General features: G+C 39.4%; 1 protein-coding gene across 3 annotated transcripts in view; it reads left to right on the top strand.

Annotated features, from left to right (window-relative positions):
* The first annotated feature begins 1,658 nt into the window (after positions 1-1,658).
* The window catches only part of arid3c (AT rich interactive domain 3C (BRIGHT-like)), an 87,499-nt gene continuing 62,456 nt past the window's right edge, over positions 1,659-26,701 (top strand). The window contains exons 1-2 of one of the 3 annotated variants that reach the window (XM_037778072.1): positions 1,659-2,220; positions 2,494-3,198. In XM_037778072.1, coding sequence (XP_037634000.1) covers positions 2,182-2,220; positions 2,494-3,198 — 744 coding nt within the window. In that variant the 5' untranslated portion in view covers positions 1,659-2,181. The remainder of the gene's footprint in view (positions 2,221-2,493; positions 3,199-26,701) is intronic. The other 2 variants (XM_037778070.1, XM_037778071.1) reach the window with 2 other exon arrangements.

Raw genomic sequence — 26,701 nt, 5'->3', positions numbered from 1 at the left:
AGTAGGGTTGGCTGAAATTCCAATTTGTCAACTATCAGCAAATCTAGTGTTTTATGCAGCGGTATCGTACCTGATCATATCTCTGAGTTTAGTAAGGCACCATGGTCAATGCTGCAAATCAATGAGCAGGACTGCTTCGTGGCAATATTGGACTTTTATATGAGTTTGCATCAATGTGATGAAGTAGCCTACCTGAGATAAGATAAGATTGAACAGTATTTTGTCAGTTGTCAGGCGGGATTAGTCAGAAACAGACAGTTCAGTTTCAACTTTCATCTTTAATTATCATGCAGATTAAAATGCGGGTCGCAGATATATTGATAATATCACAGGTACAATACATTACATTATAATCTTTTAATAATGCATTATAGTGTAATTATAAGTTACTCTAAGTGGTCATTGTTTGCTTTAAGTAAAGTAAAAATGTATTTTACAACGTTGTGTGTTGTTCTTGCATAGATATAATCGTATTTGTTTTCAAGCAAACACCACTTAGAGTCACTTATAATGCACCTTATAATGCATTATAACAGTGATTACAATGCATTATTAAAAAGATTATAATGGATTACAACTATGGGAATTGTAATACACTTTGATCATAGCAAAAACAAAAATGTCAGTGAATGACCAGCAATTATGAAGTATTATGATACTTGACTTTATAAGTCATTATAAAATGATTTATAATGTGTTATGATTATTGTTAGAACACATTATGAATGAGTGTTTAAACAGATTATAACACATTATAAGTATGTTTATAATGCATTATAGACATGGGCATCATAGCAATGTTTTAAACAATATCATATATATATATAAATAAACATAAATAAATCAATTGCATTATTTAGTATTATCATTATACTATAATACAAAGCAGTTAGAGTTTTTCAATTTACTTTACAGAAGATATACTGTATCACTATGGATATTGCAAAATAAAACCACCCAATTGGACTGTTATCAGGCCATTAAATAGGCGTTATCAGTCACTATAAGCACCATAGATGTGGGTCATTAGGGGCCTACTACACCTACTACGTTGTGAAAGTGAACATGTTGAAAAACTGAATGAAAAGTCACGTTTTGAAAACAAACAAAAGGCTTCTTTAGGTTTAGGCAAAAAACAGGTTTAGGCAATAAAACTACAACTTCTTTATGTTTAGGCAAAAAAGAACTTGGTTAAGTTTAGGGAAAAACATTGTGTTTTTGGTTAAAATAACTACGAACACAAAGACAACCACACATTGTTGGTTTCACACGGGATGCGAACACTGGTCTCCTGGGTGAAAACCCGACCTCCACCCCTTACGGAGTTTCACACTATCTATACTACAGCGCCTGACTTCCGCTTCTGCTCCTGTCATAATTACTACGGTCGCTAGAGGTCGCTGTCGTGTGCTTCTATTCTTTCTTTCAGTGATCTACCATGTGAATAGACGATAAAACCTACTAGTGGGTGTAGTAGGCCACATCTATGGGGCTTATAGCGACTGATAACGCCTATTTAATAGCCTGACAACAGTTTAATCGGCTGAATAAAATTACATGTAACATAAAAAAGATACAGCTCTATCAATAATCTTGTGATTATGATATGATATATAATATTAGACAGATACATAATTTAGAAAAAATCTGTTCTAAAAACTTGTTACTATGGTTTATGGGAACTGCATTCAAATAATACAAAATAATGATTAATGTACGCCTATTTTTTTTTAATTACATGACAATTTTTTTTTTAATTAATTTAATATTTTTATTTCACATAACTTGGAGTTTCATCAGAGCATGGTCTGAGCAGACAGTCTTGCGGTGTGTCAGTGTACAGTCTCCCTGCCTGCCTGCCTGCCTGCCTGCCTGCCTCTCATACTGTATTTGTCAGTATATTGACGTGTAGTTAGCAGATGGAGCAGGGCTGGCTGATCTCTGCCTCCAGAGGTCATTCTCACTACAGTTGCCACTTGTTGCCAAAGCAGCTCGGGGCTCCACCATTCAACACCAAACACATTTCAAGTATTTATTCATTCAGCTCAACTATATCGAGACCTATACATAATCTGGATGTTGAATGCGGAGCGTCACCAGCAGGACTGAAGGAAGGAAAGGAAGACTCTTGTGATCCGGTTCATAGATATTTGTTTCTGCGCATCTTGACGGAGAAGAAGCATGGTTGATAACGCAAGTATAGCAACTAAATCTGCTTTGGTAAGCGGCTAGTGGATTATTATTAGACTTAATATACTTCACAGTTAAGGTTGTCTTTAACTCTTTCTCAAATGCACTTTTACTAATACTGTTACACATTTTAGAAACTTTGTATTTGGACAGTTTTTACAGTGTTTTAGCCATTTGGAGCAAGTTTGTCCTCTTTATATTAGACTAAAAGTTGGACTCCAGGTGTGCGTAATGAGGCTAATTGTCAGTGTGTGTGTTTTAATCTTATATGATAATCATTACACGACCATCCTCTCCACACAGCACGGCTCCTTCTCGTCCTCCAGCAGCCTCTCCCTCCAGCCTCCCTCCTCCTCCGCCTCTCACGCTCCGTTCCCCGGCCACCAGTCCCACCAGCAGCAGCCCGCCTCCAGCAGCAGCAGCAGCAGCGGCAGCGGCGGCGGCGGCATGAAGCTCGAGGCGGTCATGGAGAACCTGCAGCGGCAACAGGCGGCGCGTTTAGCCCTGGAGGAGAAGCTCCGGCAGGCGGAGACGGAGAAAGACCTCCGCTCCATGGTGGAGTCCCAGATACACCAACAAGCTCTGGCTTTTCGCCACTACCAGGCGGCGATGCGAGGCGCCCTGGCCGCCGGAGGAGTCACCAACAACAACAACAACTCGACGCTCCCGCTCATGGAGGTCCGCAGCAGAGACTCGGAGCGGGACATGGAGGAGAACGAGGAGGGTGACATGGAGGAGCAAGAGATCATGGATGAAGAAGAAGAAGAAGAAGAAGAAGAGGAGGAGGAGGGCGAAGGCGACGCCGGGTTGAACCACTACCTGCACCGGCAGCCCTCCTCGCTCCTCCAGGGAGCCTGTCTGCCTCCGAAGAGCCACCCGGTGCAGCTCATGGCCTGCAGAGTCCCGGCTGCTGCCTTCGCTCCGGCTCCGGCGCGCCGCGCAGAGTCTCCATCAGCGCACCCGCAGCCACAGCACCACGACTGGACCTACGAGGAGCAGTTCAAGCAGGTAAGAGACGCTTCAACCCACTCTGTGGAGTCACTCCAGAGCTTTCTGCTCCATACACTCTGAAGAGTATCTCTGAATAATTATGAGGGTTTTCTTCATTTAATTCGTCCTATAAAAACAAAAGTTCTGCTTTGAAAGACTTTGGGAAACTTTTTTACGCTTTTTGTGCCAACTTCTATTTTTGCGCATTTGGACACATCATATAACGCATATGGCTGACATCACTTGATATTGCTATAGTATTATTATTGTTATTTCTCTTCTTGGTTTTGCTTTGGTTTTGAATGTTGAGGTTGTTTTCTCTTATAGTGTACTTGATGGGTTTGTCTGTAAGCTAATCTACTTAAAAGTTGGTTTATAGACTGTTGTGATTAGAAACAGTGGATTGCATATATGAAAACAGCCTTGAAAAAAGGGAAAAAAATAGAGTATAAAAAAAGAAGATATTGCTATAGGAGGGTACTTTCTGGAAGGAAAACATGTTCAGAAAGAGTCTGTTTGCTTCTCAGTGAGCACACAACACATGTGTTTGCAGAAATGCAGAGTTTGAACTAAGCTGATGCTGTAAAAAGTTGAAAATGGAACTGAGCTGAGGAAACTTGGGTACAAGTTAGAATGAGTCTTGCAAACAAGGCATCATTTATAAAGGGATATAAACTGTGACTAATAGCTTTATTAATCAATAATTATAATTAAGTCATTCACTAATACTTTATAGACCAGTTATAAGATTAATAAGAAACAACTTTTAAGTTGACAGGAGTCAGCAGAGGATCTGGATCAAAGTCCATTTATGAACAAGCATTATTTGATGGGTTGCAAACATTTATAACCAACTAAAAAGTATATTTACTCAGCTAAACCATTAATAAGAACACCTTTCTGGTTGCCAGGTTGATAAAAATGCTTTATCCTTTCAATTTGGTAATAAAAGTTTGGTAATCCAATAGTAAATGCTTAATAAGTTATTAATAAATGGACTTTGCTTCAAACCCTTTCCCAGAAGGTAAGTGGCCATATCAGTCAACGGTATTTTTTCCCCCCAAAAGTTGTTCCTATTAATGGCTTCAGTAAATTATTTGTTAAGCATTAATAAAGTCAATCATTATTTTGCTCTATTGTTTTGTTAGCAGTTAATGACAGTAAGTTATTTGATTGATACCGTCTGTATGTTTCCAGCCTGCAGCAGGCAGATCTATACTCTCTGAGCGGTTGTGGATGCTCCATGTCATCTTTTATTTATGATGGATCATTTACAGACTTCCCTAAATGTGATGTGTACATTAGTGACTGCATTAGTGCTGCACATTAAAGCAACCCAATGCATGGAAATGCAATTTAAATAGGGGCTGAAACCAATAGCCTCAATATAGAGACAATTACGGTGTGGAGGATGCATGGTGAAATGAGCCTGTGAGAGAAAGCGCTCTCCGTCCAATTCCTTGTTTTATCTTCACATCTCATCAATGGCATGTTTAGAATTATTCATGTTATGTGTGTCGGCTTCATAGCTTGCTTGGCATTTACCATCACAGGATATGATGTAAGTGTTCCTTGCTCAAGTTATATGAACAACAGAAAAGCTTCAGCTTCTATTATTGTCGTCGTAAAGCCTTTAAATTTTTGCAGAAAAACTCTATACTATTCATTCATTAAGACAAAGTTTCCTGTGGCCGTGCATGCGTGCTCCATGTACCCATCAGGCTATATACGCTTCAAAAGATTCCTCAGGATGTGCAGTTATTGTGGGGGTCATTTGTATGTAGTCATTCAGTGTAATGGTCATGGGACAATAAAAGGATGCTTATGGCTGCTTGGCAGACAGAGTGGAGCCAGCATACTAAGCATGCTCAAAGCTGCAAAACAAAACCACATTTGAAGGCAGTAAATGCATCTTTGGAAATAGGAACAAGATGTGGGCTAAATATAAAAAGGCCTCAGTGCAGGCGGAGAAGTTTTAATCTGATCTGAACCAAATGGGACCAGCCGGTGTTTACGGTAGCTCCTAAATCACTTCTGTAGACCTCAGGAACAACATGGGAGGCAATGCTGGCAAAAACACTATATATATATATATGTATACTGTATATTCTTTAATACAATTTAAAGGTAACCATAACCCAAATATTCTGTGCAAAGAATGATGACAGGCACCTGGTTTAAAGGTATTTTATCTTGATGACCCAGCAGGAGACAATGTGCGTCAGAAATCTAAAGAGATGAGAGTGTAAAACATAAAAGAAATTCCTGGTGATGACAGAAAAAGATGCTGAGCGGACGGAGACGACAAAAAGACCCGAGGCAGAGAGAGAGAGAGAGAGAGAGTGTAGGGAGCTGTTGCGTATAGTTTTGGCAGCGGCTCAGGAAATGCAGGAAACTGGATCTGGTGGTATTCCAGCCTGGCTCACACCCAAAAAATGCAGGGATCTCCCTGTCTGGCAGTGTGTATGAGTGAAGCTGGGAGTCGGCTCTGTGCCAAACTATTACGAAACAGAAACACAAAATCGTGTGCTGTTACACACTCGGCCATGCTTCCTCTCTTACACACACACACACACACACACACACACACACACACACGCACACACACACACATTATTTACAATGGTTGTTGGCATGGATTTGTGAGCTTGCAGGCATTTTGCATAAACAAACATGATAGCAAACTGGAAGAGAGTCAATTGTACTGTTTCATATGAACTCACATGTCTACTCAAAAAGCTGTATTCTTTCTTTGTCTGCAAAATATCTAATGACAGGAGTAACATGAAAGTGGATATGTGCATTATCTCACGCCCTCCCCACCCCCAACCCTCCCATTTACAGCCTTTGTTTGCTGTTTAAAGGCCACTATAGAATATACTTTGAACTTGCTTTTATTATTGTCAAAGTTATGTGATCTGAAAAGCCTGCACTTCTTTACCACAAAACAATAATGGAACTCCTACAACAATCAAAGCAGACATGATGTTCACGCTGGTGGATTACTGACTGCAGTTTCAAGTCTCTGCAAGTTGATTTTCAAGTGTAACTGGAACATAAAAACACAGTCTGGAAGGAAGGGAAAAAGACAATGTTATGCTTCAAAAGATGTTCAGCAGTAATCCAGAACGTGTGTTTAGTTGTAGAAAATCTACTAAAACACGCAAGGGAGGGAGTGTTTTATCATTTGTAAAATATTGACTTGATCCACTGAAATATGAAGGGGCTTTTAGTAAACTAGAATTGCAGTCAGAGGGACCCTTCTTGGCGGCATCTTCTATTTTTCTTAAATAACAGAAAATGTTTAGCATCTGGATCTTCTGGTGGTTTTATAAGGACAAAACAGTGAGGCAATGCACTGCAAATCCAAGAGTGAAAACACAAACATTGAGAGAAATGTGCTCCAAATCCCCCAAACATGCATCAAAAAAGCAACAGTAAACTAAAACTATAACTAAATTCCCTGGAGTGCATGAATTTGGATTTTTATGCCACTCCCTTAACATAACAACATATCCATCTTTGTTAGGGATAAAATGATTAAGTCCTGATCTTATTCCGTCTTTGTCCCTGTAGGGTTGTAACAGTATATACCTATATATTTCCTTTTGTTGACATATTACAGTCAAAGGTTTTTACAGAGGGGGTTTTGGATATCTCTTTTCATCACTCCAGGAATCAGAAAATAATGATCAATGATCAATGAAATCAATGAAATCAATGAAATCAATGAAATCAATTTTCACCATGTTTTTAGGAATAAACTGTTATAGCAGGCTATGAACACCCCCCTCAGTAAAAACCTTCAGAATATACAACTTTTTTTTGAGAAAACAGGCTTTAAAGATATGTACTGTAAAATTCCATACACTACAGGTGAATAGGGTACAGACAATCTAATTAATAGATACCACCATGAAACTTCCCCAGTTGATTACTTATATCAAGACAACTATTGTTTTGTATCACAAGTTTTCTGACATTTTATTTTTAAATATGCAAATGAGGCATTATCTAATGCTAACTTTTGGTGAATTTAGGAGAAATCTACAGATACAAATAGACAAAGTAGTAAAATAAACACCTAAATGTGTATTTTGGATGTTTTCTTTCCACTAGTCTGAAAGAAAACGTGTTATGGAAGCAAAATAGCTCAAAATCTCAAAATGGACCAGTGCATGAAAAAACAATGTTTTTTCCTGTAGTGTCTCGCCTTAAAACACTGACATTCAGAGCAGTTCCCTGCTTTGTGTCATTTCTCAAAACCTTCACAAGACAGACAGCAAAGCTGATTCTGAAGCATTAGACATGACATTTCCTTGTGTGAATACTGTACTGTCATGTATTGAACATGTCAGTATATGAATGGAGCCACTCCTTGTTGTGGATTGTGCCTCTTCCAGCTTGTTTTTCTAACAACTATAGAAAAGTGGCGGAGGAGGAGGAGGAGGGAGCTTCAGCTGTAGCGGTGTATGATTTCACTCCCCTCCCCCTGCCACTCAAATCATCCGTACTGAAAAAATATTCATCTTAACATGTCATGTCATGTTGTTTACTAGTAAGTCATTTAAGGCACATTTACTTAAAACAATGACAATTTTTTTTAGAATAGTGTGATGTTCTTGAATGTACCCTTGCTTGTTTGAAAACTGAATGACTTGATTTAAATGGATTTCAAGCATTCGATAACAGACAAAATGCCGGGTTAAGGTATTTCTTTGCTGCGTGGCTCATTTTTTTTTTCAATTTTAAACTGTCCTCTATGTCCCTCTGTATTCATGAGACTCAACTGTACACTGAGCTTTTGTATAAGATTATAGCCAAACACTGATGGCTGTAAGGGAATGGTACAGTGAGGGAACAAACACAGCAAGTTTCCTCCTGTTCCAATTAAAAAAATAACAATATTTTGGCTTTTATTCAGTGTTTAATGCATAAACACATAACATAAACATTTTTGATGAGGATCCCTTAAATGTGGTCGTTAAAGAATTGTGACCCAGATATGTGCTAAGCGTAATATTTTACAGTATGAAAGTGAGCTTGTGAGTGCTCTCTGGTGGACAATCTATGTTATGGAGACAGTGTTTCTTACTTACGACCTAGAACATATCTTTTGCACATCTGTACTGATATTTCTCTCTAATTATCAGTCGACCAACCCAGTCACCAGAAAAACTGTTGGTATTGTACGTTTCTGCAAACCGCGGATACGCTGAATGTCGACGTTACTGAACCTAAAGTACGTTTCATAAATACGTTTTAAATCAGCCTCGTATCACGTTTGCAGAAATGCACACGTGGTTAACATTGTGAAACGATTGGTTAGGTTTGGGCAACAAAACCACTTGGTTAAGGTTAGAAAAAACATCATGATTTGGGTTAAAATAATAACGTAACAAGTGTAACATAACTAACGTAAATAAATAACAACCGCCCCTAGTGGACTTTCTTACCGTAACGTTTACGTAACAGTCGTCAAGTCAACGTTTACTTTTGGAACAGCGGTCTCCTGGGTGAAAGTCCTATGTTTGTTGGACCCATCCACCGTTCCTCCTACCTGTCCTTAGTGGTTTCTCGCTTGTTATACTCATTAATATACCACGTAACTTTCAATAACGGTTGCTCGATATACTGCGTCACTTGCTCTCTCAAAAAAACTTATCTGTCGTTTGCAGAAACGTACAATGCCAAAAAAAAAAGTCCTGGCGACCGGGCTGCAGTCGACATATATGTGATGCTGACATGTCTATATGATAAACCAAAATTGGGCGGATATATCGGCCCGGACAATTTATTGGTCAAGCTTTTGTTCCAAGAAGCTGTTGGTTTCATTGCCTTAAAGCCATAGCACATAGTTTTCTTTGTGTGTGTCTAGTCAGCACTGGAGTCTCCAAACTCTAGCAGCAATTTCATATTTTACTTTTCATACCTCTTGACAAAATCCAAATGAAAGTATTGAGTTCACTCAATGTTACAGAGAGGACAGTGATTTCGACCAACCGGCAGTGTGTCGAGGAAGGATCGTTGTCGTATATTTGTTCCTTTATCCGACAGCTTCTGAGAATACGGCCTATTAATCCAAGTTATCTCCAAGCAGCTGTTGGTTTCCATTTATTTTCAGTACGGCTGGAAAATCAATTAACACACTCTGGAAACCTTTGTGATTCATCACAGAGAACATCAAGTCTGCATTAAGCCAGTTTCAAGATTCTCTTACTGGAGTTTCATATCGTACAGAAATGAATGGAAGCGTGTATTCCTGGAGAGTTGGACAAAGTACATTCGCATTACTACAGGAGGCATCATGGTTAAGTGTGTTGTATAGCATACACTGAAGGGCTAAACCACTGGTGTGGTTCTTTGAATGTTTATTCAGTATTTTTCAGCCGTGTATCAAAGGGCTCGTCTTGAAAAACAATCAGCCGTCCGGTCTGACCCCTCCCCCTCCAACCCTGCACCACCCACTTTAATGTGACCATAAAACCTGATCAGGGAGACCCACTTTGAAATAGACACATGCTGAATGCACTGTAACTCCTGTGTCAACATTCTGTCAGGGATGTGGAAACCCAGTCCAATCTCATGAAGCTACTGTAATAAACTATCAAATTATCCACATGGTACAATGCTAGATTTAAATTCTTTTTTTTTTTATCAGGCAGTAGAGTCAGGTGGAGTGCACGGGGGCCCCGGCCTCCCGCCAGGATCTTTGGCTCCACATATTCATTTAACAGCTGTACCTCACTTTAAAATGTGCTCCGTCACTGGAAATGCTTTAATGGCATTCCTGGATTCTTTCACTGTGTGCCATTACAGTTATACGGTGGGCTGCCACATGGGCGGGGGTTGGTGGGGGAGGGGGGGGGGGGGGGCTGTAAAAGGAAAACAGAAAAAGTGATCGAGGGAAAGGAGGCTCTGAAGTGTGTGTGTGATCGTGTGGTCAGCCTAGTTGGCATCCCGCGGTCTCTGTAAGACCTGGACAAGTCTTCAGATTCAGTACTAGTAGAGTGGGATTAACAAGCGGGCCCCCAAAAGCCCCGACTCACCGCGTGTCTATTGGTTTTTGGTAATAATTTGTTATAATTGCAGATTCATCACAGATGTTTTCCATTTGTACCACAGTGTCAACTAAGCCAGGTCCTGATCTTGTGTGATCATGTGGGGGCCCATGTGACAGAATCTATATTAAGACCTTTATTATCAGAATCAGATTTACTGGCCAAGTATGTGTACACGTATAAGGAATTTGACTCCGGTTTATAAGTTGCTTCTCACGCACACAGAGCAATTTACAGGAAGATAGAAATAGACATACAGCTGAAAACAAGGGCAACCAAGCTGAACAGCAAATATAGGTAAAATATACTATGTACGGACAAGTAGGTGAAAAATAGGAGTCTATACAAATATATATTTAAAAACAATTATATATATGTATTCAGCCTATATAAAATGTATACTGTGTGCTCACATGGTTCCTGAATACAGTTGTATTTAATCAAAATGACCAAAAACAAATTTGTACACAGAAAAAATGGGGCCATGTAATGTTCTCTAATCTCTGGGTACATATTGTAGTGAAACTGATGTACATGACTGATACAAAAACAATATCTTAGTTTGCAGAATATAAACACGTTCAAAGTTAGAAATGTTTGTTACCTGATCAAAGTATAAGTAATAAGACTGAGAATGTAACCAAGCATTCGATGACAACTTTCAATTTGTCGACACTTTCAACACTTGTTAATACTCAGACACATTGGGGTCCATAATCAAAAAGTTCTGAGTGTCGATATCCAATGCTAGTTATCTCATTTCAAGACCTTAAAAGTATTTTTTGGGCATTTTTAGACAGTAGAGAGATGACAGGAAATGACAGGCGAAAGATGCAACAAAGGTCCCCAGACTCAAGGTTGAGGTTCATGGTCGGCGTTGTATCCACTAAGCACCAGGAGTGCCCCGCATTAATAAATGGTTGTTAATGGGATTTCACATTTTACACTTTGAACTCGAATTTAGATTTTGAATTTCTTCCATTGTTGCAGCTTTTTTGTAAACAGTTGGAAATTAAACCAGTTATTGAAGCACCTGGCTCTGATAGATCAGTAGTTGATTTTATTGTAAAATTGTTTCTATTATTCATTTAATCATTTTCATTATTTGTTTTATCTGACTAACAGCGAGACCAAAAGTATTGACATTTTTCCCATTCATAGTATAGCATTTAAAGGGTCTTGAAACATCTTAATTCTCAGTTGATGAAACTTGCAGGAACCCCGGTATCAGTATGTCATTGATCGCTTCACTCCCCCTCCCTCCTCACACACACACACACACAGATCCACCGGTTCCTTTGCAGAGCCTCGACCGTGCCTCGGATGACAGAACGTTGGAACTATCTCTGCGTGAAGGGACCTGGGAGTCAGCACGCAGTGAAAAGTGGGCTCGGCACAATGCGCCATTGAGACGTATACTTGTTTTCACTGCAAATGGCTTCTTCTCTTTTCATTAAAACAGAGCCAGGGTTAGCTTGTTCAAACACCCTCCCCACCCTCAATGTGGGTGTTACTTTTTAATCGCAGCAGCCTGGAATTTTTGCAGCTGCTTGCAAAAGCCCCCCCTCTCTGTTTACGAGATCTGACTGTTGGGCAAACATTGCCTCACCGCTGCGTCTCTGACTGGCTTTTTCCATCCTGCCATTGTTGGGGAGGCCCTTAGAATTACCATGACGACGTGTTATCTTTTGATTGAATGCATGTGCGTATCAGTTTTTTAGATCTCTGTGCATCATGTTGTCGCTGCTAACATTGTTATAGGAGAAATGTGGTGTAACACAATATAATGGTGCAGTGCTTCACGTCGTTAGTTATGGGGCCCTGAGAGGCCCTTAAGGGGTTGAATTATTGGATTTGGAGCAGGCCCTCGATGAGGGGACGATGTCACACAAATGAAAGGCCAAGAATACATGTGATGAAGAGCTTGTGAAGTGAAACTGAGATTAATGAGATGTGATTTAAAAAATGCAGCTGTACATACTAAAGCGAGACAGTGATACAATGCCATGATGATTCGGTAACACTTGTAATCTGATAAAAGCAAAACCATTTTCATCATCTGTCAACACTGAACTTGTGATTTAAAAAATCCAATCCAATTGATGATTCTAAGTAACGCTGGGAAAGGACATTTTTTTCAATTGACTTGTCATATTGGAATTGGATTAAAAATAACTTGTTAATTTTGACATTTTCACTCGATGCTCGATCTTCCATTGTACCAGCTGTCATACGGTTGGTCATTTGTCAGGCTGTTCTCATACACTGTTTGTAGCTACACCTACGAAAAGTAATGCACTATAATTTGTATGTATCCCACGAAATTCAATTCTAAACTAAACAAGGGAACTAAAAGTCTCTCAATCCTGTTTATGTTTCCTCTGCATCTAAAGAACCATAAAGACCAAACAACAGCAGTATGAAAGGTACTACCCACAGAGCAGGGAGGTTTTTTTTCAGGCCAGGAACTAAATTTAGACCCTGGTTCCTTTGGTCAAGGTTAATGTTTTCAAAAAAAGGCTCCTGTGTTTCTGGAAAAGTTCCACTGTAGCGCAGACTTCACTGATCAATCTATACTACATAGTAACATGATTTGGATAGCAGTAATTGTCAGGAAATCAATCAATGTTTAATAAATAAATATTTAAGTTTAGATAACAAACATTAGCTAGTTTTAGTTTATCCACAATGAGAATAAGCTCTTTTTCTTATTTTTGTATCATTGGCTGTTGCTACGTTGGTATAGGACCAACAAACCAATACATGTTTTTTTCTAATTCCTATAAAACACGATTAATTGTTCTAAAACACTGCAGTCAAATGAACCCTGCAAACTCTCATTCCAGTAACCAAAGTTTCTTTAGTAAGAATAAATGACTTGTTATATATTACTGATATGTTTTTAAGTGCAGCATGTTGGTATACTGCTGTGAAACACATTAATATACATTAAGAAGATCTGTTTTATGTGTTCTCCTATAAAGAACTGAATGTAAAAGCCACGACAACATGCACACAGATCAGTCCCTGCACTTCAGAGGCTACTGATAACAAACCCAGGGCAGAAAATTCACTGATTCTTCAATATGCGCGACCTTCAGCCTCATTTGCATTCACTATAATGGCCATTCAGCATTTTTTTTTTTTGACCCAATGTATATGTAATCAAAAGCTTTACAGTCAATGGCTGGAGATTTGCATATGCCACCTGGGTAGCTGCATGCTCTGCGCTAACGAGATTGAGAAATCATTGATAGTCAAACGCCACGCTAGCAGATTAGATTGCTGCCATAAAAGTCTGTGTTTGTGTGTCAAGGTCTCTGTGGTGCACTGAGGAGGATCTGTCAGCACTGCTGAATCGATTCTTGTATGATGAGCCCTTTGAGGTGTCCACTTCTGTTCCGTCAGTGTGTCCAAAATAAGCTAATTTAGAGCTAAAAATTCCCCTTAAGTAGCTTCAACGTTTGCAAAAACACTGTATGGCAGTTTCATAAATCTGAAATCTAAAATCTGTTTGATCTAACGCTTTGTTTAAAGCTACATAGGGAGATGTTTCACTGACGACGTTGGTCTCCTAACGTTACGTTCCCATACAACTAAACTGCATTGTCATATTTTCTCCCAGATTACGGTCACAGTTTTAAACACGTGGTTAACGATGTTAATTGAAACAAAAGAAAAACGAAAACGCAACAAAAGTACTTGGTTAAGTTTAGTAAAACATCATGGTTTGGATTAAAATAAGTATGTTTGTTACGTTGGCTTTTGTTTTCACACGAACAGCCTCCTGGGTGAATGGGAACGTAATTTTTAGGAGACCGGGCTGCCATACAACGAAACCGAATTTTCAATTATGTTTTGTTAGCTTTATTGGCTTTATTAGCCAAGTATATACACATACAAGGAAATTTGACTCTGGTTTTAAGTTCACTCTCAATGTTACACACAATTTACAGGAGGACAGAAATAGATATACAGCTAAAACAAGCGAACAAAGATAGGTCAAATAAACATAGAACTATTACTGGTATGTTAGAGCAGAGTGTGTATTTTAAACTGTAGCTATATAATTTATCATTTGTCTACTATTGCTCTTGAACCCTTCATGGATTTAATAAATATTATTATAGATAATTGGGATTATAAAACTACAGTTCCCATCAAGTTGTACCAGTATGGCTGTGCGCTTAGTCTTCATAACTTCTTTATCTTTTCACATCAAACCTTTTAGATGTAAAAAAGAAAAAACAATCAGATTTATAACTGGGAAAGTTTTCTGAAAGCTCGTACAGGGCCAATGACAGACTTCATCTGACATGAGGCATTGATATGTTTCTTTATATTATTGTGTTTTTAGTAATCAGCGTTATTACAAATGTCTGTGTGACTTTGAATGAGTTTTTTGTTTTACTTCTGGAGCAGAACCTGGATGTTTCACTGCAGCGCTGCTTACATTGGGTGAAAGTAACCCTGCTCATGGGCCTGGGTGTCTTTCATTCTTGTTTCTTGGATTGCTCCCCCAGCCCAAACAACGATAGTTACAAGTGTTTGCCAGTCCCTCTCCAGCCTCCCCTCTCTCACTACACTCCTCCTGATTATTTTGCACGGTGCTTCCTGCATCCCGGCAACCAGAGTAGGAGAGCGTGGAGAGTATTTTAAGAGCAAAAGCTGGTTAATGAATATCTGTTTTTAGTCCTGGATGGATGGGAGATGTCGGAGGTGATTTTTTGGAGGGTTCATTTGAACCCTGAGAAGGATTGAAACATGAACCGGTACAGCATGTATTTTGGAGGTGGGGGGGTAAATGCAAAAATGGCAACTAGCTGACGGACACAGAAAGAGATACACACACCAGCTCCCATCTGTTGTACCTCCTGTCATAGATTAATGTGTTTGTGCAGGTGTGTGTGTGTGTGCGCATAATGCATGCCATTACATTCCTATTGAAGCCTGAGGGGCCCCTCTGTATCAGTGCTCTCCCATATACTCACATGTCAGATAGCGAGGCAGACGTGTGTGTGCGCAGCTTTGCAGCCTGGTCTCAGTGTCTTTGCTGTGGCTCCAGATTGAGGGTAATCTGGACCTGTCCGGTCTGATCTGTTGAGGCCAATGGGCCACAAACATTGGGTGTGTAACATAAGTTAATTAACCTCTTTGTTAATCCCACTCACTGGGGACTTTACTTTCATAATGCCTCGCGGCACAGCTTGTCACAAGCACCTAGCCGTGATGCAGTGGGTGGATAGTGAGTAAATGTGAAAAGAATGAGACGAACATGAGTGGAAAATTGAACATGAGGAGGTAGAGGAAGCACATTCAGATTGGGGGAGTGACGGAAAGAAAGGAGAGTGAGAATTTCCAGTCACTAAAAGAAACAAGGAGCCTGAATTTGTGAATGTTTTGTTCGTCTTCTTCTTGATGTCAGTCAACACAATTGTTTCTTTTGCATATGCTTTGCATGGAGTACTCCATAGAGATTTAGCATTCATTTTGTATTTTACTACCCTTCTATGGGCATATTTGCAGTGTGTATATATAGAGTCCCACCCCCTTTTCGTAGCAAGCCATTGGCCCACTGTCCAAGCCTCATGGGAGCTTAGCTGTTGAATGAGAAGAAAAATGACAGTTCACATTTTACTGGCATTAGTAGATAGATACTCATCAGAATATGGAAAAAAAACCTCAGTGTTTTTTATTAGATTTCTGGAAGACTGAAAGAAGCTATGAATTAAGTCGAGTTACAGACAAGATCAGGATTTTAGAAATATTGAGGTCATGAGGCCAAGTCCCCTGAAGGCGACCCCATTCCATCCCAAACTTCTGCCCAGACAAGTACATAAAATGTTGTTATTTGGGGTTTTTCATATTTTAGTTGTTCAACTGTTTATAGTTTCTATAATCTTTTCCACATGATAAATCCAGTTGACAATGCCAGAAATGAAATAGTGAATCTACCAATCTGTACTAATTTAGTGCCATTGTGGGCAAAAAAAAAAAAAAAAAAAAAAATGATAGATCAATTTTTAAATATAGATGGTAAACTCCCAGTAGGTTGCTGACAAAATACAGAGGACATGACCTCAGTGTCCTCACTGATAGCTATGACTCTGGTTACAGATGCTATTGGGACAGCTGGTTTGTAGAGGTTGTAGCATCAGTTTCATAATTTCGTTACTTATTCTTTGATCAGATAGTTCCTGATTTATTTATGCCAATTTAAGACGCAAAGTTTAAGTGTGGTTGCTTGTGATCAACATTTAATATTTGAAAATTAGGCGATCTCTAATGGAGGAAAAAAAAAGATCCAAAAAAGTACCATTAGGGTGAGGGGAAAGAAAAGAGAGTGAGGATTTCCAGTCTCTAAAAGTAAAATATTTTATTTGTCATCTTCTTGATGTCAATCAATTATTTTTTTTTTGTATTTTTTGGTATCTCAAATTGTTTGGTAATCTCAAATATTATATTGATGTTTGTATCCAAAAAATCCAGACTGTCTTTGCTGACTGGTAGCTGTCACAGATGTTTGAAGGTAGATTAGAAATATAGTTTTTTTTAATATATCATTCATATATTCCAGGTAGATATGTCAAATGATCCTCCCGAATTTACATTTTTTTTCCAGCACATTTACCTGACACCCGTCATTGTTGATTTTGCTGCTGCCTCCACTATCAGAAAGATATAAAGATCAAGTGTTTCCTTTACAAACGTCTCCAGTCAGACAGAGCCAGTGGGCTGGCACGGAGGAAGCTGGGAAATTCAAGTGGCCGTGGCGGTTCAGAGCCTCCGATTCAGGCAGTCACTAACTCCACCCCCATCACTAATCATTATCTCCCCCCACACACGGACCTGCTATCTCAGATGCCACCACAGCCCCCCTCCCCTCCACTCATTTGGGCTGGGAGTGACAGGACAACATCAGCCTAACAATAGCTGCTGGTCATGTTTCCTGCCCTCCTCTCGCACCACTGCAGCCCAATGGAAAGACAATACCCTTTCTGGCTGATAGAGAAGTGTGAGGTGACACTCTACTGAGAGAGCTTCCCCAGTCAGTCCACTAATCAAGAGAAGCCGTAAAGTGGAGGCAGGAGCATATAGCGTCAGGTTACAGGTCACTTACAAAGATGCAGGAGCTGTACGTCTACAGTACTGCATGACATTTTAATGGAAATAAATTAGCGTTATACTCCCATTGTACCATACCGATTAAAGTTATTCAAGCCAGTACATAAATGCTTTTACAGCACCAGCAGCAAACAGACAGACACAGTTAGAGACTAGATTGTGAACGTAGCGGAGCATTTAGCAGCTAAAGAGACAGATGATTTCCTCAGTAGTTGGTGCAGACCAAAAATGGAGCAAAAAGAGAGTGAATATTGGATTTTATCAGGTGGACACGACTCCAAAGGAATGAAAATGTTATTCTGCTGGGTGTGTAAATGTGCAAATGTTTGCAAACATATTCAACATAACTACTTTATAAACCAGTGATTTGTAATGGTAGGGTAAAGTATCTGTGATGTTGTTCTGATGTTTTTCTCCCCCCCTATTATACAAGATCCATTAATGCAGCTTTAAAGTGGAACTACTATGTTATTCCTATGATTTAAGCCTCCAGGAAGAGCGCTGGGCTTTGAAGCAAAATTAAATATGCGGTGGTATTTTTTATTGACAAATAACGGACATGGCAGATTAGCACGGGATTAAGATCATAGACCACCTCCGCAATTATTACAAATTACTAGAGGTCCCAAGGTAATACTAGTCCTGTGCATAGGGCTTTATTAAGCCATGACATGGCATCTTTTCTGCTGATGAAGGCTGAAAGCTCTGGATACAGCTAAGTAACTACGATTGTAGCTAACATGCAAAAAAAGGGGCGCGTGTCTATTATTCCGAAAACACCATGACCCGCCCTACTCTGCCTGTGATTGGCTTACCCTGATATTCTAACCCTCCTCACTCCTCGTGCCTAAACCTAACCAACATAGGGCTGAGGGAACATGGGGCTGACCCCCCAAAAGGGAGCTAATCCACTGGTGAGGACTATTCAGGATGACTTGTTCTATGCTTTTAAGCAAAGTTAAAGAAACAGTCAAAATCTTTAAAGGTCCACTGTCATCAGTTGAGATGGAGGCAGGGTTGGATGCAGGCTGTGTTCGGTGAAGCAAACTCTATACTGACCACTGTGTTATAGAAGCAAATTCACAGGGAAATCAGTGAGAGATCATTTGCATGATCCTTGAGACTTCCTATAGTCGCTAGGCAGTGTTAGGCAGTGTATCTGTTCAGGTGGACACTATGAGGTATCTGAAGGGACAACACAGTAACTCGTGTTTGTTTGGCGTCTCAGTGGATCGAGTTGTCCTTCTGCGTCTTTGCTTCCAGTTGTTGACAAATGTTTTGAAATGTACCAGAACGCCACCAGACATTAATGTAGAGGGGTTTCCCTCCCCATTAGGAGCGGCACACACACATCTTCAGTACGCTATTGGTAATTCTTCTCCATCCATCCATTCCCTTAGTGAGAACTGTCACGCTAATGTGGCAGCTTCATTTATCAACTCCACCAACTATAGCCATGACTACACATTAAGATCGTAAGCAGTGTAGATCTAACTAATAACACTAATGCAGACAGATCTGCTGTCATATGAGTGTAACATGGTGACGGCACTCATTGAAATATATTGTCTTTCAACGTTGATATTGAACTACTTGGATACCTTTTGTTTTTTCATGCAACTGGAAACTATGGTATGATTATGGTCATGCAACTAAAACACATTGTAAAGGTTGGAGAAAGATTGTTATAGACGAGGTGATGCTGTTTTTAATTTTTTTGATAATTTTTTTTCTATGCTGTGAGCAACACAAATTCAATTAGATTCATCTCATTTGTATTAATGCTGGAGGGCAGAAATATCAGAGGCAAATATCTCAAAACCTGGATAAATAAATCAACTATGTTCATGGATAGATGCCACCAGAGGTAATTGAGACAACAAGATATTTTTAGTAATCTGGGTGAACTGACCCTTTAAATCGACCTGGAGAAGAGAGGCCACGGGGTATTTGAGAGGAAAAAAGTTGAAATCATGAAGTACCAAAGTCCCAAAACACCAGAACACAACACCCAAATACTAATACTATGCTGTTAATAGCCGATAATAATTAACTATTTTTTTATTAGTTGAATTTATGATTTACAAATCACTGAAATTCCTATCCATGTGTAATGATCTGTCCAACAGGGCAACTGCTCCTGTAACTTAATCCCCTTTCCCACTGGACAAAAAAATCTGCTAACACCCACTAAAATCTGGCTTTTGTTTTCAGTGGGAAAGGTTACAATCGGCATTCATTCCCGGGACAAATGACTCTGCAGTATAGTCACGGGTATTTATCGGCTCCACCTCAGATCGGCAGTGATGGAAACATGACAGTCACAGAGTGGGCACACACATTTTTGCCCCTTTTCCGGGGCGATGCTATGAGACTCACGTGGAAGTGCATACTGTATATAATATATAAAATCAACAGGGATTGTGACAATTATTATGATTTATAACATACAGTTAATATGCTCTCCTCAAACAGTCATTTTACCAATAAAACTCATCGAAACCGTCTTTGTTAGTCTTTCCACTGTTCCAACAATCACCAATTCTAATTTGACAGTTTGAAAAAGAGACTGAATAAGTAACAGATATAAAAAAAAAAGATGTAACCACTGTAACATTTTTACTGTTTACTAACTCTGTTTTCTGGCGTGTTCATGACGTTGAACGTGACACACCAGGAAACAAAAGAAACCAGAAAGGCATGCTCGTCTACTGGCACTGGGAAAGGAGTCTATTGACTGATTTTTACGTGTTTTCCCATGTTCAAAAAAACCTGCATATATGCACTAATTTTGGTGGGAAAAGTCTATTACATTGTCGTACAATAAAATGTATTTTCATTGCTACTACCTGTTGCTGTATTTTGTTACCATTTACTTTAGGGGAGGTTGTGTTTAGTAGATGGATATGCTTCCATGCGTGCAGTGATGCCATTATTGCATATATTGTGAGACATTGCATTCAAGCAGCAAAACAAGAAAAGTCCCCGTAATAAAAAACTTGACAGGACATATTATTTATATATTGACGCTCCAGAGGAAAGGAGTTTGGACGCATATTAAAATAAAAAGAGAGCTCAGGACTCAATCTGCTGCTTTATTCCAAATAATGTGATTGGATAAACTCAGACTTGCGTAACATCTTATCTCTGTTATGTGTACAAAATACAATTAGCACTAGTAGTAATAGTGTGAGAGAATGAGACCCAATCTGGAATCAGGTTGTCAAAAGCGTGAGAGTTGCCAACCCTGAAGTCATACAACTGGAAGTATAGTCAGTGAAACGAAGCCTGAACTGTTGGAAAGGATGCAGAGCTTTGGACATCGACGGCTCCTGGTTAAGAACTGCTGTGATAAATGAACCACGGGTGGAAATTAGATGTGATGGATGCTGAGTAATTATCCGTATGTGTTAATGGGAGCCTATGGTCAATTATCTGCTCTGTCTGTCAAATGGAGTTTTATCTCAGTCGGGCAGGTCGGAGAGGTTGGAACATGCTCTTCACAATATACAGGACTTCTTATAAGATGAGAGCTTGTAGCGAGTGCCATGAAGTTTTTGCATGTTCAAACTGCTAACGACCAGCTTGGTCTCCTAACTATTACATTCCAATACAACAAAACTGCATTGTTAATTACAGGTTTCCCTGTTAAATTGCAGTTAACTACTGGCAGCTGTTGTCGTCAGCATTTTACTGTTATGTCTACAATGTCACTACTGTAATTTACTTCAACAGTTTATTACTGTCAAATTAATTACAGTATTCTACAGTAGAATGTGAGGTTTACAGTGTAATACTGCAGTATTTACAATGCAATACATCAGTTGGACCTGACAGTAATATAGTATATTTCTACAGTGTTGCTATTGTAATCGGGGGTTTGGAGGGTTACTTTAAAATTGTAAATAATGTAATAAGTCCAAGTATCCCAATATAAAAGTAACGTAATCTGATTACTTTCTGTTACTATTGGATTACCACAATAGCAAACATGCAAATAAAGACAAGAGAAAAGATAAATGCTGAAATTATTTTGTATGTAAAGCAGAACAGGGGAACAACATCACAGTACAGTGCAAGTTCTGCCTTCCAGCTGTGAAAATGCTGTCATCATCCAGGGGAACGAATCATTGGCACATTATAGTTACCGGATTTAACTTAGAGCAGCAGCAGCACTACCCATATATATTAAATTAATTTAACCTACATGCAAATTTCTAGGGCTTTACTGTGTGTTATTGTGGTTATATAAATGTAATTTATGGTGCTGTTAGATTGCTGCTATAGCTGCTAAATCTTTACTTATGGACTGAGACAATTACAGAAACGTCTGAGCGCCGTGCCGCTCGCTCTGTGAAAGAGAGAGAGAGAGAGAGAGAGAGGAGGGGAAGAAAAGGTGGACTTTACACACAATGTTTCTGTAAATTGTTAATAATAATAATAATTTGAATGTCAACGTTATGAATGGAGCTTTGAACTATTCGGCAGATGCCTCTCGTAAAAGGAATCATCTTGATGAAGTGAAAAGTGTGCAATCCGTCCTGCTTTGTGATAACTTGCGTTGTACTGCGATGTTGTTTGCCTTTTCTGCTTTACATTTTAAATAATGGTGACCCAGTGAAAGCATTTTTTTCACTAACGTGAGCCACACCGCCTACCTCTACCCGACGGCTCCCTCGTTGATCAGCTGCGGCTCTCGTCTGGTGTCCACACAGACAACATTGCTGCTGCTGCTGTGTGAGACTCGTGTCCCTCAAGTGTTGTAATGTGTGCGCGTCTGCATAGTATGTTATTCTTTATCTTAAATGTATTTAAAAATTGTAATGCTGATAGTAATCCCCATTTTTTTACCAAATGTATCTGTAATCTGATTACATTTATTTTTTCTGCAAATGTAACACATTACAGTTACCTTTTTTGTGTCTTAATTACGCTGTCCCATGTAGGGCGGGTTCGAATCCGGGCCCTTCTGTGTGGAGTTTGCATGATCTCCCCGGGTTCTCCGGCTCCTCCAAAGCCATGCAGTTTAGGTTAATTGTAATGGTTGTCTGTCTCTATGTGTGGCCCTGTGATAGTCTGGCGACCGCCTTCACCCAATGTCAGCTGAGATCGGCTCCAGCCCCCCCGCGACCCTGAATGGGATAAGCGGTTACGGATAATGAATGAATGTTCCATGTAATCCATTACTCCCCAAGCCTGGTCGTAATCTACATTAATGGTTTCTAACTGTAGGTGTTACAGTACTCTACTATACTACTATAGTAGTATACTCTACTATACTATACTGTCATATTCATATTAATAAAAAAAACAAAATAATTACAGACATATACTGTAAATAAGAGGATGAGACCAGCTTTATTTCCAGCTTTATGGATGTGAACATAAAAGGAAGCATTGTATGACAAAGTGTAATGTATTGTAGTGTGTGTGTGTGTGTGTGTGATGTTCATTCCTAACGAGAGAGAGAAAGGTCAATTATAGTCAGATATCAGTACAAATTAGATTACATTTATTTTTGATGTATCACAAATATGTTTCATCTTAGTCTGTGGAAGTCCACACAGGTTGGAGGTCGGGATGGGTCAAACAAACACAGGACTTTCACTCAGGAGACCGCTGTTTGTGTCCCATCTGAAACCAAGTCAATGTTGACTTATTTCAATTCATGTCTGTAACTTAAATAACGTAACATTCTTATTTTAAGACAAACCATGATGTTTTACTAAACCTAACCAAGTAGTTTTGTAGCGTTTTTGTTTTGTAGCGTTTTTAATTTAAAAAGTTAACCGCACGTTTGAAACCGTAATCCAGGAGAAAATATGTTTCCCTCAAAACGTAATTGAGAATGCAGTTTGGTTGTATGGGAACATCATTTTGTAGGACACAGTATTGTGTTGTATTGACACATATGACCACATTTCATTCAGTTTCGTGTTGACGAGAGACTGAGACATTTCTTGTTCACGCTATTGTCAACTGTCACAATATCTAATGAATGTGTAACCTGACCTTCATACAACCAAGGGCTCAAAGACAGTGTTGGCGTTGGGAAAGCAGGGCTGCAGTGTCTTTGCTCTTGCAGGTAATGAAAGCAACATTACTCCACTGCGACCTTCACCTGCAGAAACTATTATTTGATTGTGTTCATCAAACCATTGCTCTTGCTGTTTTTTTGTCCAAACAACAACACTCCCGTTTGGTTCACTATAATGGCTTCATGCCATAATGGCATCCTAGAGACTCGACTTACTGAGAGAATTCATTCCTTCAGAAACATTTGATTAAAAGCTCTTTTGCTCCTGACAACATTTTTTATTTTTTTTTATAAACTGGACATGACAAAGTCCTTTTCTCCTTCAACTTAAATAATAACAGCAGTGGAAGTTCTTTTCTCTGTTATTTTAGTTGGATGTGTTGGTAGCGATTCAGACCAAAAACAACCACGGAATGTGTGCTTGCACGTATTTTATACAATGCTGGGTGACATTGCATTGTTTTGCCAGAGTCCCTTGTGTTGGCACCATAGACTGTATATAAGAAATGGACTTAGTCACCGTTACGCCACCCATTGGTTTGCTGACTACAATTTGTAGCCTTGACTTCGGCATTTTGGCCGAAGTTGACACGAGAGGGTGGAGCTAAGTACAACCGAACGCTGAATGAGACATTTTTAAGACAACCAAAATGTTACGCTTTACTTTCATGAACTGAAAACACACTGTGAAAGGGTTAAAGAGTAATAAAGTAGGGTTATTTTCTCATAGACTTCTATACGATCTGACTTATTTTTGCTACCAGATGAGTCGTCCCCTGATGGCCATTAGAAAGAATGCAAGTTTAAGGCACTTCCACATTGGCATCACTTTTTAGAACTGGAGGTTGCCGCTTGGTTGGCACCTCCCCGGACTGACTCAATTTGGTCTGAATGCAGACCAAAAACAGCTACAGGTATCGGTGAAACAATGAAATCCAATCCAGTAGAGCTGAAACGATTAGTCGATTCAGTGATTAGTCGATGGGCATACGATATGAGGTATATATGGATACCAACCACCCAGATTTATCTTTCAGAAGCAATTCAAATGTAATGATAACAAATGAGAGGCAAACTGGGGGTGACAGCCCTATGCATGCCATGTGCCGAAGATGAGATTATACATCGCTTCCTGTGTGTCCTTTTGTTTATGGAGAGGTCCCAGAGGAATTCCACAGCTTATTGGCAGATGGAAATAGCTCGCATGGTTCTTTGTCCAGGCTTGCTACAAACACCTTGATACACACACACTTAGTGGCTGGAAAGACAGGAATGAAAGGTGGACAATGGCGTGGAAGAAAGAAAAAGTGACTGCATGGACACTGGGTGATGAATACCATAAAAAAGACATTTCCCATGTCATTTTAATTGTGACAAAGAGAAATCCAGCCAGAAGCGTGTTCTTTGTTCACAGGGTCAGGGAAGCAATCAGTAAATTCAAGCTGAAGTGTAGCTGAAATCAATACAAACTAGATATAGTTCCTAATGTGCTTATGGATTCCTCAGTGCGAAAAAAGGAAGCAGTTGTACTTCCTGTCTTTGTTACCTTCTGTTGAGATTGCTTGAGAAAACACGTTGTACAAACAAGAGGAAGGCTAGCAGCGCCGCAAGAGGTGCTTTAATTTATGGTGAGCCCGGCGCGGGGGTGGGTGGGGGCCATTGGGAAATAAATGGGTCACTTTGATTCACCCACAAATAGGACGCTGAGGATCCTTATTAATAATGTCTGAAGTAAATCCAGGTTTATTTGACACAAGCAGCTATTATTCACGACACTTCTAAATTACAGCCAGCACACATGACATTATCCTATTTTCTCCAGGATGAGACCTAATGATGTTAAAAAGAAGTCTTAATGGATTTGTTTGCCCTACCAATTTTATCTCCAGTACCCATCCAGTCTCCTGACAAATGTCTCAGCATAGTAAGAAATGGACATGGAAAAGATTATTCAGTGCTGCTCACATGGGAATGAAAAATCAATATTGACCTTGTTGGAAAAAAGCCAAGGGAGACCTATATAATTTGTGAGGGAGTCAGCAGTAGGAAAAAAAAAGTGCTCTTGTTTTGTTGGAGTCAAGCAGGCCCCATATGATTGTGTGAGGAAGGATGTTAGGCCTTCTTCAGGGAGCCATTTCTAACAAATACTCAGTAATAACGCAAGAAGAATAAGGTGAAGCTGTATAGCAGGCTTTACCGTTAACTACTACTATCTCCCTGTCTGTTGTAAGTCACATTGTGATATTGATTTCAATTCTTTTGATGAAGCAGAAATAACTATCCATCACGAGCAGCCAGTGTCTGTCTGAGTAAGTCATTTCCTTTATTATTTAGTCCTAAAATCTCCTTTTCTTAAAGGCAGAGAAATAATCAATACTTTTGATAAATGTGTTAATTTATGATTGATCAAAGTAAACATAGACACTAAACGTGAAGTTGTGCTACGACAAAACACATTTGTCGTGTTGATTCTCCTGAAATGTTGATGAGAGACCAATGAAATCCGTTTCTCCACCAGACTACAACAGTCAGTGTCATCAGCTCAGGCTGAGGTTACCATAACAACAAAAGCTGTCAGATGAAGCGGAATGACAGGAACAGAAATTCTTGTTTGTTTGTTTTTTTACTCATACACAGCAAGGCTTTAAAAACAAGTAAAAACATTATGATCCCACCTCAAATGCCATTTGTTTCTTTTGTTTAAGAAGCATGAACAAAAAAAAAAAGTCATTGCTGCTAGAGCTTGTAAATTCCACTGCTGACTAGTGAATATAACACAAAGAAGTGTATTGTTTTGTGTTTAAAAATGTATGCAATGTTTTGCATGTACTCGTCAGAGGTTAAATAAGCAATCTGAAATCTGAAGAGATCTGCAGGTTACATTGTAACCATTGTTCTTTGAGTGAAGAGACTGTCTCTCCACCCAGCTACATATCCCATAGTCTATGTATGAAGGGAATGTCACAAAGAGACACCAACAGTTCTGGCACGCACGGGTATACTGAATATATATATATGAGTATACTGCTTAGCCGTACCCATCAGCGCAGGTTCCAGTCGCAGCCAGGAGGTTGACCCCCCCCTGGAGGCAGGAGGCACCTCTGTAACGGGCGTATTTAGAGAAGGGCCAATGGAATCATTTGGACCATTGCCGCCATAAGCCCCAAGAGCCACAGGCACAGTCTCCAGGTTACCCTTGCCCCCGAGGCAAAAATGTGCCAGATATTAAGACATTTTTTGTATTAAAGTTTCCTGAAATTTTATGTTTAAAAATCCAAATTATGCATTATATTATGTA

The sequence above is a fragment of the Sebastes umbrosus genome, chromosome 8, assembly GCF_015220745.1.
Source record: "Sebastes umbrosus isolate fSebUmb1 chromosome 8, fSebUmb1.pri, whole genome shotgun sequence".
Classification (NCBI taxonomy): Eukaryota; Metazoa; Chordata; class Actinopteri; order Perciformes; family Sebastidae; genus Sebastes; species Sebastes umbrosus.
Note: the sequence above shows the minus strand (reverse complement) of the source record. Positions and strands in the feature narration are given on the sequence as shown.